This window comes from Oxyura jamaicensis, chromosome 7 (assembly GCF_011077185.1).
Source record: "Oxyura jamaicensis isolate SHBP4307 breed ruddy duck chromosome 7, BPBGC_Ojam_1.0, whole genome shotgun sequence".
Lineage (NCBI taxonomy): Eukaryota > Metazoa > Chordata > Aves > Anseriformes > Anatidae > Oxyura > Oxyura jamaicensis.
The window spans coordinates 19,646,879-19,663,871 of NC_048899.1; the positions used below are offsets into that span (position 1 = coordinate 19,646,879).

The 16,993-nt window shown below is 36.7% G+C and overlaps 1 protein-coding gene across 8 annotated transcripts in view; it reads left to right on the forward strand.

Moving 5' to 3' along the window:
* The window catches only part of LRP2 (LDL receptor related protein 2), a 121,016-nt gene that overhangs the window by 31,919 nt on the left and 72,104 nt on the right, over positions 1-16,993 (forward strand). For 7 of the 8 annotated variants that reach the window (XM_035332177.1, XM_035332175.1, XM_035332180.1 and 4 more), the window contains 11 exons: positions 1,840-1,950; positions 2,073-2,186; positions 3,454-3,570; positions 4,331-4,474; positions 5,888-6,007; positions 8,451-8,579; positions 10,135-10,304; positions 12,523-12,746; positions 13,594-13,800; positions 15,521-15,723; positions 16,274-16,414. In XM_035332177.1, coding sequence (XP_035188068.1) covers positions 1,840-1,950; positions 2,073-2,186; positions 3,454-3,570; positions 4,331-4,474; positions 5,888-6,007; positions 8,451-8,579; positions 10,135-10,304; positions 12,523-12,746; positions 13,594-13,800; positions 15,521-15,723; positions 16,274-16,414 — 1,680 coding nt within the window. The remainder of the gene's footprint in view (positions 1-1,839; positions 1,951-2,072; positions 2,187-3,453; positions 3,571-4,330; positions 4,475-5,887; positions 6,008-8,450; positions 8,580-10,134; positions 10,305-12,522; positions 12,747-13,593; positions 13,801-15,520; positions 15,724-16,273; positions 16,415-16,993) is intronic. The other variant, XM_035332183.1, reaches the window with a different exon arrangement.

Here is a 16,993-nt window from a genome sequence, read left to right on the forward strand (position 1 = left end):
TTTTTTTTTTTTTTTTTTTTTTTTTTTTTTTTTTTTTTTGTTTTTTTAATACCGAAATATACTGCTCTGGGATGAGGTGCTCACAGAGAAATCTTTTTTTTTTTTTTTTTTTAAAAAAAGTCAAAACTACAAGATGCTTATTTTGCAAGCCATAAATCGTAAATGCAGTGAATAATGTAAGAACTTCCCACCTCAATTCAAAATGTCACAATACTCACCTTCAAGATTTTCTTTGCTGGAGGGCTTATCGTTAAGTATTGTATAAGTATTCCGTATATATGTATAAGTATTCCGGTTTAGGGCGCTCTTTCCCCTTCTAACTCCCTCTGCCAAGGTCCAGATTCTTTTCCTTTTCAGAATTTTCCTTTTAGTGATATGGAGTAGAAAACTCAGCTCACTAACATTTTCTTAATTTTGGAAAGCCAGAGTTTCTCAAGTCTTGTTCACTAGCACCTGTAAGGAACAGGCAACTTTCCTGTTCTGGGCTCCCCCTGTACAAGAGAGACAAGGGAATGTTTAGGGCACGTGTTGACATTGTCCACGCAAGGTGTTGGAATGAAAGCTTAGGGAACTAGCAGCAGAAGGCCACAGGTAAGAATGTAGCAGCTACCTTTCTTGGATTAACCACTTGCTGTCCCTACCTGCCAGTTGCTGATTTACATTAAGTGTGGTAAAAGTGAATGAAATGTAATTGAATCTATTAGGGAGGCAGTTGGGTTAGACCTGTTCCAGTGGACATCAACACAGCTGTTTATGTTCTCACATTGAGAACTTAACACTTAAAATAATGTAAACCGCATCCACAGGTGACTGAAGATTACTGGGAATGTGATGATACGTTGCACAAGTTTGCAACTGCCTGGAAATATTGCAGCTTTTCTGAGTTCTACGGAAGTAATTTAAGATCCATGTTTTGAATTTCAAGAGTATGAATTAAAACGTGCCTAAGTGAGAGCCTTGCTATAATATCCCTCCACACAGAGGAAAATGTTCAATAAATCCCACTTCTAAAAATAGCAATTATTTTAGTTGCCTGAAGTAAATAGCTTTTGTCTATTTGCAATATCCCCTCCCACTCAGCATTAGTACTGCATGTGCTGAATTGGTTGGGTAGTTCCATTGAACTCACTGCTCATATGTATAAATATTTTCAGAATTGATTTCAAGTTATTTGAAATAATCCCACGGATTGTAGGCCATCTACTTACGTACAACATCCAGAAAGTGAAAAATCATTAGTTCTACAGATTTTTGTTTGTTAGTTTTGGGAAGGGGAATATGAGTAATAAAAAACAGTGATCCCAAAGTGGATCGTGGACTTTGGAGTTTAACATCCTTGGTTTAATTAGAACAAAAGCTTAAAATTGTGAAGTCTTTGGGTGTGAGAGCTTGCAAAATTCTGGGAGGATCTAGGGACTGTAAACTTCAGGAACCTCTTTTCTACCTAAACACTTCTATTAAAATGAATAAAATGTAAAACTGAAATATTAGAAAATAAAAAATATTCACTGCTTGCTCTCCTTTCATATTGCATCATCTTCTGTCATACTATAAACTCTTTGGATTGCAAATATTTTTGAGCTGCAGGAGGGCATCTGATTTTTCCCTCATTTTTTGGTAAGGATTTTTAGTAACTACATAGAAGATAGTGTTAAATAGCTGTTAGAGGAGACATACGTTAGATAAATGGATTGTTTTTCAGTAGTAGTAGTATAGCAAGTTGTATATTCCTGGTTTGTTTTCCAATAAATGAGGATATTCTAGTGGATATCTGGATATGTATGACTCATAGTCTATAGTCTAATACCCGTGTTAACACCAAGGGATTTTTTATTGTAGGCTACCCAAGATGTGAGCAGTTATCCTGCGCAAATGGAGCATGTTTTAATGCAAGCCAACGATGTGATGGCAAAGTTGATTGCAGAGATTCTTCTGATGAAACAAACTGCAGTAAGTACCACATGCAGAGAGATTCCAAACAAATTAACTTTAAAAGATGTTCAATAAAGTATAATATTTGCGATTTTCTGACAGATTTCCTGTATGTTTTTCTGTGCTAAAATCTCTTTCAGCACATGGATGTACCAGTACGCAGTTTCAGTGTGCTAATGGAGAGTGTATCCCACGAGCCTTTATCTGTGACCATGATGATGACTGTGGAGACAGGAGTGATGAAAATTCTTGCAGTATGAGGGTTTTTTTTTTCTTTTTTTTTTCTTTTTTTTCTTATCTTTCTTTAAATTCTTTACTAAGCACTGGTTCAAATGCACAGCACATAACAAAAATATATTGCTCGGCTATCTGGCCGTCAGAAGCTAGTCACTGTTCTACGTATCTATGTATTTTATTTTTTTTTAGCAAAAGCAATGCTGCTTCAGTAAACTTTTTCCAGGCTGACTTTGCTGCATAAGCACCTTACTAAGCAGTAACTATTTGAATGTGCTGGATTCAGTGACAGCTTGCTTCTTGATGTTCTTGTCATTTTCTTCAGTTTAGTATGATCCAAAGTGTTTTTTTATTATTATTTATTATTATTATTATTATTTTGGCCCAAATTGATTTGGTTCCTTTTTGCATTTTTAATTTCTGGTAGACGGAATGGATTTTCTAGAATTATTCCCACTGTCTGTAATGTACAACTCTACAGACTTCTAGCTGTACAGCTAGTTATCTTTTAGATGTTCATGTCAGGTCTATAATTAACAGTTATCTTTCTGGAAATTTCCTGCTTATTCCATTCTTCACGCTCATGTATTCCAGGGTATTACATTTCCAACCAACATCATCGATACAAAGCTGTCACTTGTCTGACTAAGTATTTAGTATTTAAAGAGGTCCCCCATTGTTTATGGGATCTGAGTTAATTTTATTTTGTGTATTGTTGGAAGGCCATATGTTGCTATTTAGTTTCTCTATCCTAGGACCTAACACCAGCATGGCTTCTTTCCCCTAGGATATTTCTCTGTTATCTCTTTGGCAATGTCTGTCCTTTGGAGGACCCATAAATGTTTATGAATTCTTACCAGGAAATGCTTAACAACCATAGAGGGCTTAGACATTACTGGACATAAATGTTGTTTGAGTTTTTTACTCTCTTTCTCTGTGTACAAGGCATACAAATATCTTTACCCCTGCTACCTTGAGTATCATCTCCTCGTTATGTCCACCTTCAAGAATCTTGGTAATAATGTCTTGTACATCTAGTTGCACAATTAGTTGAGAAATTTAGCCTGTCTTCTCATTTCTGTAATAAAAAACACCAGTACGATTTAAAAATAAAATTCATACCTGAAACCAGAGCAAAACAACACTGTTTACAATATATATGAGATATGGAACTAGCTCAGTTTTACTGGAGAGATAATAAATGATTATTCATCTACCAAACCAAAGTAGTATTTTGAGCATTTTGTAACTTAGAGTACATGGATTTACTGGTGTTCCTTTCCTTAGCTTATGCAACTTGCAGAGGCAACTTCTTCACTTGTCCAAGTGGCCGCTGCATTCATCAGAGCTGGATATGTGATGGAGATGATGATTGCGAAGATAATGAAGATGAAAGAGGATGTGGTATGTATTAATGATAATTTCTAATGATGATGTTTTCACAGGAAGCCCTCACTAAGCTAATTCTGTGGAATATTGACCAATCAAGATGTTTTTAACATGTTTCTTTCTGTGAAAACCTTAGAATTCCATCTTTACCATTTTTTTTTAAACTTAGGCAATATTTAGCATGTTGTAGTGTATATGATAATTATTGCTGTGATACTAAATATGATGCAAACTTTTTTTTTCCTGTGCAAATTTTTAGGTTATCCACTAGAGAGACATAAGGCTTCTATTAACCAAAAATAAAAAAATAAAAAATTGGTTGATAATGAGAAAAACTCAGTTCCTGCCAAGGTCTGTCAGGCAAGAAACAGAAATTTGAATGAATAAAAGTGTGGGTGTTTTTTCTATTTCATTGGCCTTTTCCACTTCATCTAGACAGCCTTTATATGTTTTTAGACCACAAAACTGTGTTTCCATTTCTGGTATACTAGTTACTCTAGAGCTAAATTCTTTTACTTTTTCTAAATACGACAGAAAATGAAAATAATTCATATGTCTGCACAAGTGTTGTTTCCATTGTAGTTTGAAGGTAGAAGAAAGAGCATGACAAGGAGGAAGTACAGATGATATTTCTTTTATAGTCTTTCCCAGCTGTGTGCAGGAATCAGAAACTGAATAATGGAGGATTGAGATGCTTTGGGAAGGTTTTAGGGAAGAAACATAAAGTGTTATTTGAAATATATTCCTTAATTAGACTTGTTTCTATTCTCCACAGAAAGTGGTCATCATGAATGCTACCCAGGAGAGTGGGCCTGCCCTGGGTCAGGGCATTGCATTCCAATTGGGAAAGTGTGTGATGGAGCTGCAGACTGCCCTGCAGGAGAAGATGAAACTAACATCACTGCGGGCAGACATTGTAGTATGTATTAGAATCAAAAGCATCCATAGAACAGTAGAAATATCTGTATTGATATCTTTTTACATTCACCTTTTATCTGATAAAGCAGAAATTTTGGAACCTTGCTATTTTATTGGTACTGTTTTGTCTGAATGGTCTGAAAAAGGCATACGTGTTGTGGACAAAGCACTCCTTTTGTAAATCCATGCATGAAGTTTCACAGATGAGGATTTTAATTCCTTCTATGTATCCTAAAATGTACTCTGGAAGGCTTGGAAAAGTGTACAGTATGCCTTTTTAACTTAAGTGTTTGTGTTTTTCTCTTTCTGTAAGCAACAAGGAATGTTGAATACTGTTTGGAACACAGGAACACTGTCTCGTATGCCTTGGCTAAGTCACTTAGATTAGAGTTTTCAAAAATGTCTTTTCACCTGGGATATCTGGTTCATTAATTGGTGGTGTACTGTGTTTTTTCTGTTGGAAGCAATGAACATGCGTAATTCCTATTGACTTCTCTCTTAGGAACATTGGTTCTCACTGAGAATCAGGACCAGGATATTTTACATTTTCAATTTTTAGGAAGAGGAAAATTCCTATTAATGAAACCATGCCTTTTGGAATAGGAAGACAGGAAAAAATAACAGGAATATAAAACTAGGATAAGAGCACGTCTTGCTTTGCTAAATGATGTAGTTGTGACATCAGATGTGGGCAGCAAAATGAATTGTTTAACAAGAAGCAGTAAGAAAAGGAGGAAGAAAAGGAAGTAGGAGTAAGTCAGCAAGTGCTCTACAATTTTAATTTGGTCACCTGTCACGGAACTGTTTATTAGTTATTAGTACAAAGAAAGGGAAGAGTGATAAAGATAAAAAGTATGAAGACAGAAGAAAAGGACGAGTTTTTCCATGGATGCAATCCATCCACTGTATTCTAATGTATTGGAGTAGTAGGCATATACTTCTTAATATAATGAAAAAGGTTATTTTTTCAGCATAAAACAGTAAATTATGAGGTTATGTGCCAATAGATGGAGCTCAAGGAGGTGTTGTTCACCAGTAGGTTTTGTGGAACCAGAGAAAGGTATGGTATGTTGCAGATGGCTTCCTCTGTGCATCTGTTCACATGACATTCTTACTAGTGGTGTCTCTTAGAAGATTAGTTCTTATCTTTTAACTCTATTCTCAAACCCTATTATAAACATTAGCCTACCTTCTTCCTTTCATTTAATTTCCTTGCCTGCATGTGTGTGAGCATATGGGATTTTTGTGGAACTTCAGACATCATTTCTTGTGCATATTTGTTCTAAGAAACTGTTCCTGAAATTGTAGGTTCATCATTGAAAAGGCTATAGCTTTGTAACCGTCAAGTGAGGCAAAGCTGTTCTGCCAGTAATAGCTATACTTGTATTTCTGAACTATTTCATTTCCTTTTTAGACATATCGCACTGTGCTGCTCTGAGCTGCCAGTACCGCTGTCATTCTTCTCCTTCGGGAGGGATGTGTTACTGCCCTGCGGGATATACCATAAGTAGCAATGACAGTCGTACTTGTATTGGTAAGTGAAACACAGTGAGTGCAGGTATCTGGTACCTTCTCACAGCTCATTGGGCAAGTCTGGATACTGGGAAGCTGAGTTCCAAGTGGATGGTTGTACTGGTAAATAGAGAATCTCTGAAGTCAGCAAATGAATATCTAAATAGTACAACTGTTGCATGGAGACACATTTAGCACTGCCTAATGTCAGATATTTACCCAGATTCTTTTATCAGCTTTCAACCCAAGCTGTGGTGCTTGTGCTACTAAAAGTATTCCAGGTGCTCCATCTCTCATGAGATTTCTGTATTGTCAAGAATACTGGGTAGCCTGGGGCTGTATGAGCTGCAGTGGCAGCATGGTTGCTCTTAATAGAAAGGAGGAGTCAATGCACTGACTCCAGGCACAAAATTATTCTTCCAGTCTTATGTGGGAAATACAAGTAGGACACATTTGCAAACCTGGTGCAGTTTAAGCGAGTCTTTTGTTCCCCTTGACTACCTTGTAAACTTATGTGTCTGTTTGTGTCTTTGAAATTCAGATCAATGTATTTTGGTTTGCACAGATGCACTAAATATATTTGTAGTGAAAGAAACTTGTGATGGAGGAACAGCATAGTGTACAATTCCAGATCTTATTTTAAATCAGTCTTACTGGTTTACAGGCAGAAGAATTAAGCCACAGTATTAGCAAAGTGTATCTTCTCTTCATCTGCTTCTGTCTCACTGTATACTGTTGATTTTTAACATGCATGGAAGCTGGAAAGCTACTGTCAACATTTTTTCAGTACCAAAATGTACTATCTAGGAAATACTTCATTTTTACTTATGTGTCTACAAATATTTAAAAAAAGATTTCAGTATGAATAGTACTTGAGATTTCATTTTCTCCATTTTTGGCTTAATAGTAGAATTGCCAGTTTCCAGCAATGTAGCATACTGGTAACACTGAGTTTTCAAGTGAAGGAGGATAGGCTTTTAATGTCACAAAATCATGTGTTAAGTAGTCTTAGAAATCTCTTGGGCTTTAAATAATGACAGATATCATGAGACATCAGACAATGCTCAGATCTGATTTTTTTTAATTCTTTTTTTCAAGTCATAATTATAAAAATTCATGTTTTTACAAGAAGATGAGGCAGATACTTCACAGTTTTGAAAGTTAAAGATTCTGCAGGAACCCTGGAAATTACTTTTAGAGCATATCTGTGAGAACTTGCTGAGTTGTCCTTGCTGCAAACTCCACTTATATAGTATTTTGCGTGCTAAAATGAACTTTTTTCCTTGTACTTTTTGCTGTCTCGTTCTGGTGTGAAGCCAGCTTTTAACTGGAAACCAGACACCTGTGTTAGCATGGTACTTAGTCTGAGCTAGTAAAAACTGCCTTTTAGCAGGGCTTGTGTGGTGATTTAATGCCAGTGGCCAAGTAAACTCCACAATACCACTCTTTCACTCCACCTCCTCAAAGGAAGAAGGGGGAGAGAAAATATGATCAAAATAAAAAAAAAAAAAAATAAGGGGGGTGGTGGTGGTGGTGAAATAAGGATAATTTATTCAAGGGAAAAAGAGAGAGAAAAAAAAAAAGCAATGGTTGCACAGAAGCAAGGAGAGAGAAAACAATTATTCGCTGCTTCCCATCAGCAAGCGATGCTTGGCCATATCTTGGGAATCAGGGCCCCAGTAAGCATAGTGGTTGTTTGGGAGGACAGACATTTTCATAACAAGAGCCCTCCCTTCTATCTTTTTTCCAGTTTTATGGCTGAGCATGCTGCCACAGGTATGGATTATCCCTTTGGTCAGCTCTGGTCGGCTGCCCTGGCTGTCCTCTCCCTGCCTCTTGCCCACCATAGCCTGCTGGCCTTGGGGGGCTTGGAGAGAGTCTTGGTGCTGTGCCAGCACTGCTGAGCAGCAGACAAAATGTTGGGTTGATGTTGGTGCTGTTCTAGCTACAATTGCAGAGCCACGGCACTATGTGGGCTGCTGTGGGGAAAGTTAACTCCATCCCAGCTGGACCCAGTACAGCTTGTTAGCTTGACTCGGTACTATGCTCATGTTAAGATATGGCTCACCTTCAGAGAAATCCAGCCAGATGTGTGTGTGCGTATATGAAATGTACTTGCATCTAGTGCAGCAAGAATGCTGCATAGATAATTTATGTGTTGTGGAAAGAAGACAATAACATCCCTTCCCTTCCAATCATTTTTCTTCCTCACCTGGCAGTTTTTTTTTTATTATTATTTTTTTTTATTGGGTAGATATCTGGGCAGCAAAAACCAGTTGTTCTCTTATCTAGAAGTAGAAAACTGACGCATTTATGAAAAAACCATGCAAAACTTCTTTTCGCATGCCATCATTTTGCAAACAGATATAAAACAAGCAGAGAGGACAAACTTGAAGCTTCCCAAATACAATGCCATTCCTTTTATACAAATCTTTGTTTTTAAATATACCTTATTCACTTAACAGATTTTGACGACTGCAAAATGTGGGGTGTCTGTGACCAGCTGTGTGAAGATCGTGTGGGACATCACCAGTGTCACTGTGTGGATGGTTATTTCCTAGAGCATCATCGACACTGTAGGGCCAACACTTCAGGTTAGTATGCAGAAGTGCAAGAGTCTCTTGCTGTTGTTGGACTAATAAATAGAGTTTAAAATGGGGCAGCTCACATAACTATAAAATGTACATCTGTGTTTGATTTTAACTCAGCTCTGGCCTTGAGGTTTTAAGGTCAGGACAGCATTCAGAACACCAGCAGAGATCAACAAGAGACTGGCATGTATGCGCTGGCACCTGTAGACTGGTGGATCTGGCTGCCTGAGCAGAGTTGCTTCTCCCCAGAACCATCGCTTCTGGGCCCCAGCCCTTATTCAAAATTCATGACTTCCCCAGATCTGGGAGGTCCTTGCCAGAGCCATACTTAATAGATGAGTTCTTGTTCCTGTGGGAGGCAGTTTCCTGACCCTCTTGTTGTGGAACTCGATGGGACCGAGAAATCAGGAAAATTCATTATTTTTTAGGAGGACTGTACCATACAGGAAAATGTTTTTGTTGAATTGTGAGTTCAAACGCAACAATGCTTGCCTCACACAGAGTGTGGTTCCCCATCAACAGTAGGCAGCTCCTCCTGGTTGTTCACCTCCTGCTCTGTTCTGAAAGCAGACCCTGGGAAGCTCTTTTTTTTTCTGGAGATGTAAGAGCCTGCTAGGCTTTTGTGTGAGGCAGGTGTTCCTGCCAGCAGGAATGGGAGTCCCTGCTTAGCATGGCTGATTAGCAGTCTTGCTTTTCTGAAAAGCATGAACATTGCAGTTCCCTCCCCCTTCTTTCTTTGCAATTGCTGCAGAGCAGCCATCATTCTGCAATTTTCTAAGTATGAGCTCAAAAAAGAATTATTGGAGCTAATGAAATTTGACTGTATTAAGACGTGCATATGGCAGCACAAGGAACGATTATTCTGTTTTGAGAAAAGTTCTGTATCCTTCACAAGAAGCTTTCCATTCAAACTAGTGTGACTTTTAGGCCACTGAGTTGTTAAAGTGTTGATTTTTCTGTCATTATTGTGGAGTTCATACATGCTCTAAATTGGTTTCCTTGGATTCATTTTTACTGGGGAGGGTTCTCTGTGTAAGGTGAGTAATATTTGGACTTAAATATATTCTTCTCAGACATACATTAAACCTTTTAACAGACACCTACTTTGGAAATGAGCTTTCCTTCAAAGATTTACTGGAATCTCTCTTCTGCTGTAAGATACAGCAAAGATCTTCTGAGGAGATGAGGGAGTAAAGAAGGTGGAAAGAGCAGTACAGAAAAAGCCTAAGGAACATGGTCTGACTGCTAGAATTAAAGAATATCTGAATCCCATTGGGCAGAAAAATCTTAAGAAAATTTATACTTCGATTAAAGGAGATAGGAGAGTTGAATCTTTGAGTTAAGATGCAGAGAAGTTTTGTAGAAGTTCTATTTGGCAGAGCTTTAAATACGTATTGCTGCCTGGTTTGCACCAAGACTGGAAACTAAAGGCAAATCAAAACAAATTAGTACTCACATAGAACCATCTATACAGGATGTGCATATGTATATATTACGGTGTCCCTTTGCAAATAGCTCAGTTGCAGAGTAGTCATATATTTGTTACCCCTGCTTTCAGCTGGTGTTGCGTCAATTATTTTTTCCAATGGCCGGGATTTACTGATTGGAGATCTTCATGGAAGAAGTTTTCGTACTTTGGTGCAGTCGCAGAATCGTGGTGTTGCAGTTGGTGTGGACTTTCACTTTTATTTGCACAGGATCTTTTGGACTGATACAGTGCAAGATAAGGTGGGTAGAAATTTCGAGAATAATAAATTTTTGTGTATGTGGAAGTAGAGAACAGCCAGAAGCTGAATGTGTTGATAGGCTTTCATTTTTGAGAGCACAAGCTGGCTGTATTTTTGTTTTCTAACAAAAAAGCTCCTTGAAATGTTTTATGTTAATGACTGCATTTTTCAAGCTATACTATTACATGTGACATATTTAACAAAGAATCCTATTATGTGGGAATGTCTTGAGCAACTTTTAATTTTATTTGAGATAGAGTCCAAAAAACTAATTAAGAGAAATAGTAGACATTCTTTCAAAACTGAACAATTTTTTCTTGGTAATTTTTTGGAACATGATCATGTAAAATGTAAAAACTGTATGCCTTCCAAGATGATAAAAATCAAATTTCTTCATATACTTCAAATAGCACTGTAATTGAGCTTAGATAACAAATATTGACAGTATTTTGTGTAATAAGCCAGTATTTTGTTACATTTTTTTTTTGAAGAGGAAATATTTTAGCTTCAAGGTAGGGTATAACAGAGTAATTAAAAAAAAACAAAACACACACACACACACAAAACAGTCTGGAGACCCTTGTGAAAGCCAGACATCACCCTTGTTCTTTCTTCTCCATGCATAATTTAATGAAACAAAAAAAGTCCCAGGTCAAATGCTGAAACTCCAGAATCTTCATCACCATGTTGGCTGCCATACAGAGTAAAGGAGAATCCATGGCCTGCCTCCTGCTGACACCATGTACGGATCAGTTTGGTGTCACTGTTATTACGAACCTACCCAGAGCAGAAAAGTAGCATTTTCACTACAGTACCAATGTTACTTCTGTTGGAAAGCACCCTGCGTGGCTTTCAAGTAGGACAGGAAATGAGCACACAGATTTTTTTACTTGTAATCAATTCTGGCATTTTTCTATTAACTGCAGAGAGTTCCTGTTATTGCAATTGCATTGATAGTAGCTGTGTTAAGTCAGGGTCAAATTTGAACTTCAATGAGACAGGAGATTTATCTTATGTCTGTAAAAGGTGCAAATAAAAGGTAATATGTGTTTTTCCTCTGCACACCTCATATGGCCAGGACTGGTTTTGTATCTGCCCCAATATCGTTAAATTTTAAGTAACTACTTAGGATTAATTAATCTAATTAAGTCATAACTAGAGTACCCTGAAGAAAACAATGACATTAAGAATATTCTTGTATGATATGCATTTCCATTCTGATGTCTTAAATTCTAAGAATTGTTATGGATTTATTTTGCTTGTCTTTGTTTTTTTCTTTTCAAAGATTAAGATGAACTAAAACAGAAAATTGTGGGTTATGTACAATGTAGTGTACTGCCTTGCCCACAAGTTCTTCCATCCACAAGGTTTCCAAAGAACACAATAGACAGTTAATGGTTTGCTCAGTTATCATTACTTGGACCTGAAGAATATTTAAAATGATACAACCATTTCAGCTCTTACTTTTCTTGCGTATATTTACTTGTGGTAATCTGTATTTTCATATAGATACATTTCAAACTTCATGCAGTTGTTCTGAGAAAGAGATAGTGATTCCTAGCTTTTCATATTACCCAGTGTTAGAATCACAGGACTTAATGTATAATAAAAAAATTTGTATTTATGTTGCTCGCTTCATGTAGCTCTGAGCTTGCTTGTAAGATAATATTTCTACTTGAGCATGATACATTTAAAGTGAGCTTTAAATAAAAGAGAAACGTAAGCAATGCTGAGCCTTCTTTCCGTCTGTATAGAGCTTTCCTTTACTTTCTTCACTTTGCAAAGTAAATTTTCCTTGTGATTTCCCTGTAGTGATTGGTGCAGTAAGAGCTCCCCCGTTGTTTCTGGTCACTCGAGAGAGCTTTGCTAAAGCCTGTTAATTTATTTCATTGAATGCAAATACTGTTTCTTGCCAGATTCCAGGAAAGATGCACTTCCCTCATCTGTTTTTTAATCCAGAAACTTACCATATTTGCTAAAGAACAAGGCTATTATAGCTTCTTACTTTATTTATTTTTCTGAAATGCTAGTTGAATGCAAGCTTCCTGTGTTTCTTGCATTTTTTTTCAGTTAAAAACAAAAAATTAAGCTGTGTAATAGCTTAGTAAGTCATTTGGTCGTACCTAGTGGCCCGTTGTGAATCTGTGCTGAGTGTCGTGATAGATGACTCATGATTAGCAAAACATCTTGAGTATTGATAATATTTGTATTGCTTTCAGGTTTTTTCTATTAATATTGATGGATCTGATTTCCAAGAAGTTTTAAATGTTTCAGTTGACACACCTGAAAATCTAGCAGTGGATTGGGTTAACAATAAACTGTACGTGGTTGAGACCAGTGTGAACAGAATAGATATGGTTAACTTGGATGGAAAAAACCGTGTCACTCTTATTGCTGAAAATTTGGGAAATCCTAGAGGAATAGCACTTGATCCAACTGTTGGGTAAGTGATAAGTGTCAGGTAATGGTAAAATATACCAGAAATTCCTTTATTCACATGCACTAGCAGGAGAGCTAACAAACAGCTCAGGGTAGTCATTTCAGAATCTTACATAAAATCATTTAAACATTCACATTCTATCCTAAACTATCCTACATTACTGTGGGAGAGCTGTACACAGCTTTTACTCCCATTGTGTGGTGTCCGTTATATTGCTTGAGCTGTATGTGCACGAGCACGTACCTGAAATGTATCTGTATACGTACAGATGTGTTTTCAGACGTATGCACCTGTCTGAAAACAGACAGACTGCGGAGTTGCCTCCAAGACTAGAAGTTATCCTTGAAGATTTGTGTTACCATCCCCAGATCTCCTACTATCTGAAATAAAGTGGTGGGGTGAAGCTGGGGAAGTTAGTGTCTCCCAGCCCAATAGGCTTCAGAAACGTATGTGAGCCATGGAAACCTAGATCTTCAGAGAACGGTAGGAGGAGCTTTGTGCAGTTTAAAGTGATGGATGCTGCTTTCATGATGCATGGATTTGTCACTGGTTTATTCTGGCAGCACACTTAAGTTTGTATTTTACAAAGAACACTCAGTATTTCTGAGGTCTTTTGGGTGAAAGCATGTTTCTTTCTGTATTCATTCTAAAAAGAAAATGTAGATCACTTCTTGGGCAGGACGCGTAAAATGTGTTTTCAACATATGCTGAGAATTAAGCTCTGGTCTGAAGGACTGCTGGTTTTAAATGATGACGTAGTTTCCAAATACCATGTAAAATGTTGCTTTCTGGGGGTGAAATCTCACCGAAACATGAGAGTTTTTTTTTTTTTTTTTTTTTTTCTTTATAGTTATTTATTTTTCTCGGACTGGGATAGTCTGTCTGGTGATCCTAAAGTGGAAAGGGCCTTCATGGATGGCACAAACCGCCAGGATTTGATAAAAACAAAGCTAGGCTGGCCTGCTGGAATAACTCTGGATATTGTATCAAAAAGGCTTTACTGGGTTGACAGCCGATTTGATTACATTGAGACTGTAACTTATGATGGGCTTCAAAGGTAGGAGAAATATTATTCCTTGGAGGTTACAGATATACTGATTATTTTGTATCAAGGTCAAAGATAAATTTGTCCAGAAAAATGGGATTCATAAAGGACGAAAATTACAGCATAATGATTGTGATGTACCTTGATAATCTATGGTGTCATACTACTTTTGGAAAATCCCAGTTCCTTCATCATCCTTTGTCTGGTTTCTACATTGAATACCTGCTTGCACTTTTTTATAATGTTAATTATAAGAGTTAATGCTAGCTATAAGAGTTATAGCTCACCACTGTAGTACACATTTTGATAGTTTCTGCATTTTATTATTTTTGAAAACTATACATTGTCTCAGACCATCCTATCTTTGCATCTTTTTAACAAATGAATTTATTTAAACTGTTGATCTCCAAAGCACCACTTGGTGTAATGGGTATTAAGTGCATTGGGTTTTGATCTTTTTATACTTGATACATCTTTGTTGTCAGAAATTACATCCTCACTCGCCTTATTGTGATGCTGTGGAAAATGTATCAGCATGCAAGAAAGGAGCCTTTGAGTTTTTGTGGGACTGTGCCTTAAAGTATAGTGTTTAGAAGCCTGCTTATCTCTGTATCTGTGATAGGTCTCTGTTACTCAAACACAAGACAAAATTGTTCACTTTCAACATACCTCTTACATAGTGACTTGAAAAGCAGTCCTCTGGTCAGCTGACAGGCTTACTGCTTAATGTTTTCTTTCACTTGCAAAATTCTAAAAATAACACTGATATCTTTGATCTGCTCCTTTATCTGTATTTTTTTCAAGGTTGTTTTCAGGGTTTATTAAGGCAAGAAAGTGTTCAGTAAAATCTCTAGTTTTTGGAGATAAAAACTTATCGCTAACAGCAACACCAAAAATCATGTAAATGTTGTGCAAGTGGGAAGAGAAGATGTCTTAGCAAACAATGTTAAAATACAGCTTATTGTCCAATTAATTGCATTTCTCATGCCTACAGCTTGAACCTAAATCACCCTGAAAACCGTTAGAGTAGAACTGTAGAATTCATCAAATTTGTAGATCTTCCTTCAAGACTCTATGAAAATAATATTGTAGTGCTATTGTTATGTGTTGTTTTGAGGGCTTAAATCTCTCTCTCTCCCCCTAATATTTATCCAGAAAAATATTGTTCCAATGTCTTGCAAATAATAGACACAATTTCTTTGGTTTTGCATGGGTGATTAGTTCAGGCCCCATTTCCACAAATCTCGTTTTTACATTTATTGATTTATTTACTGTCTACACTGGATTTTATTTTTGGCCAGTGGCTGTTGCAGCCCTAATATTTTTATGCTCAAGGCTTCTTGAATATATTAAAATGTTGCAGGTATCCTTTCATTTCCTCTGTTAGCTGCTTTCTAATTTTCTCTCAGTATTTAAGAATCTTTTGTTGTGTTTTTGATTGTTGTTGTTGTGATTTTGAAATGTTAGCCACTTCCTGTTTTCCCGGAAGTGGCTAACATTTTTCATCTCCCTGTTTTCACTTTTCTATGTTTTATGCTTATGTACCCTGTATGTTTAACTCTATGTCTTTGGTTCATTTGTTCCTTTTTGTCTGTACTTTGGCTGCTTCTATGTCTAGAGAAGTAAAAGCTAGTGAATAAATTAATAATGCTGTGCTTTTTGATCTCTCAAGAGAAGTTATTTACTAGATAATATTTTGTAATTAATTAAATTAATTAAATCTTTATAACAGGAGAACAATAGCTCATGGAGGCTCAATTATTCCTCATCCATATGGAATCACTTTATTTGAACACAGTGTTTATTTCACTGATTGGACCAAAATGGCAGTGGTGAAAGCTAACAAGTTTTCAGAATCAAACCCTCAAGTCATCTACCAGTCTTCACTGAGACCTTACGGAGTGACAGTTTACCATGCTGCCAGGCAGCCATATGGTAAGACAGTGACTAGCTGATTAATAGAGATTTAGGAATTATCTTACCAAAAGATGCCAAAAATTATGGAAGACTTTTATTTTGCTGTAAAGAACAAATAATTATGATACATAAATTTTTAGGACTGATCTTTATCATGCAGTGCTTTCATCCAGGTCCTGGATATATATATATATATATATATATATTTGATATATATAATATGATATATAAAATATATGAATATATTTATATTAAATATAAATATAAAGAAATATATATGTGGAAATTATCACCTTAATGATGGCCTCAGTGCTGTGCTCTGAACATATCTGTACAGAGCTGAATACCTTGAATGCCAGTTAGCTCTGGTGGGTCTTGAGTGTGTTCCTGGATGGAACAGTTGTTGTATGATTTCCATGTGATATAATTCCCACAGAGTCCACATGATTTATTGTGGATGATGGAAAAATCCTGAAAAAAAAAAATTATGATATCAAAATTATAATGAAAAAAAAAAAAACATTAGGCTTACAGCTGAAGTTATAATCCTACCTATATAATTTTCCAGTACGAAATCCTTGTGGAAATAATAATGGAGGATGTGAACAGATCTGTGTTCTCAGCCACAAAACAGATAACGATGGACTAGGTTACCGCTGTAGATGTGTACTGGGCTTTGACCTCCATGTAGATGGACAGCATTGTGTTGGTAAGAAAATGCCTTATGATTGCTGAAAGTGGTAATGTTTCATTAACTGTAGAGATTTTTCTGGAACATCTCTTCTGTAGCATTGTGGGTTCAGTATACAAAGGACTTCATGTTTTTCTATCACAACTCTTTTTACAGCTTTAAATGTAATAATTTCTACTGATGTCCATTTCAAGCCACAATGACTTTAACTCATGTTCTGTAGCATTTTAAGAGAGTTTGTTATGGATTGTGTGTATAATTAAGCTCTTTGCCCTGAAATCAACCATGGATGCTTGCTAATATGCAGATTTTGCATTATTATTAACATTTTGAACTCCTTGCTTATAGTATTGCACAAATGAAGTTGGTCTTCCTTTGAACAAATACGACAAGAATAAGAAATTCAGGCTTGGGGTTGTGGGCTTCCATGAGGAATCCTCTGCTTTCTGGGTGGAGAATTGTCACGAGGAGGTTTGCCATGTGCAGCTATTGGCACATTAAGCCAGATATCTTGTCTGAAGTTTGACTATTTAACCATGCAGACATACTTCTGGGTACTCCGATACTGTCTGGCTCCACAAAGGTGGCTCCACAAAG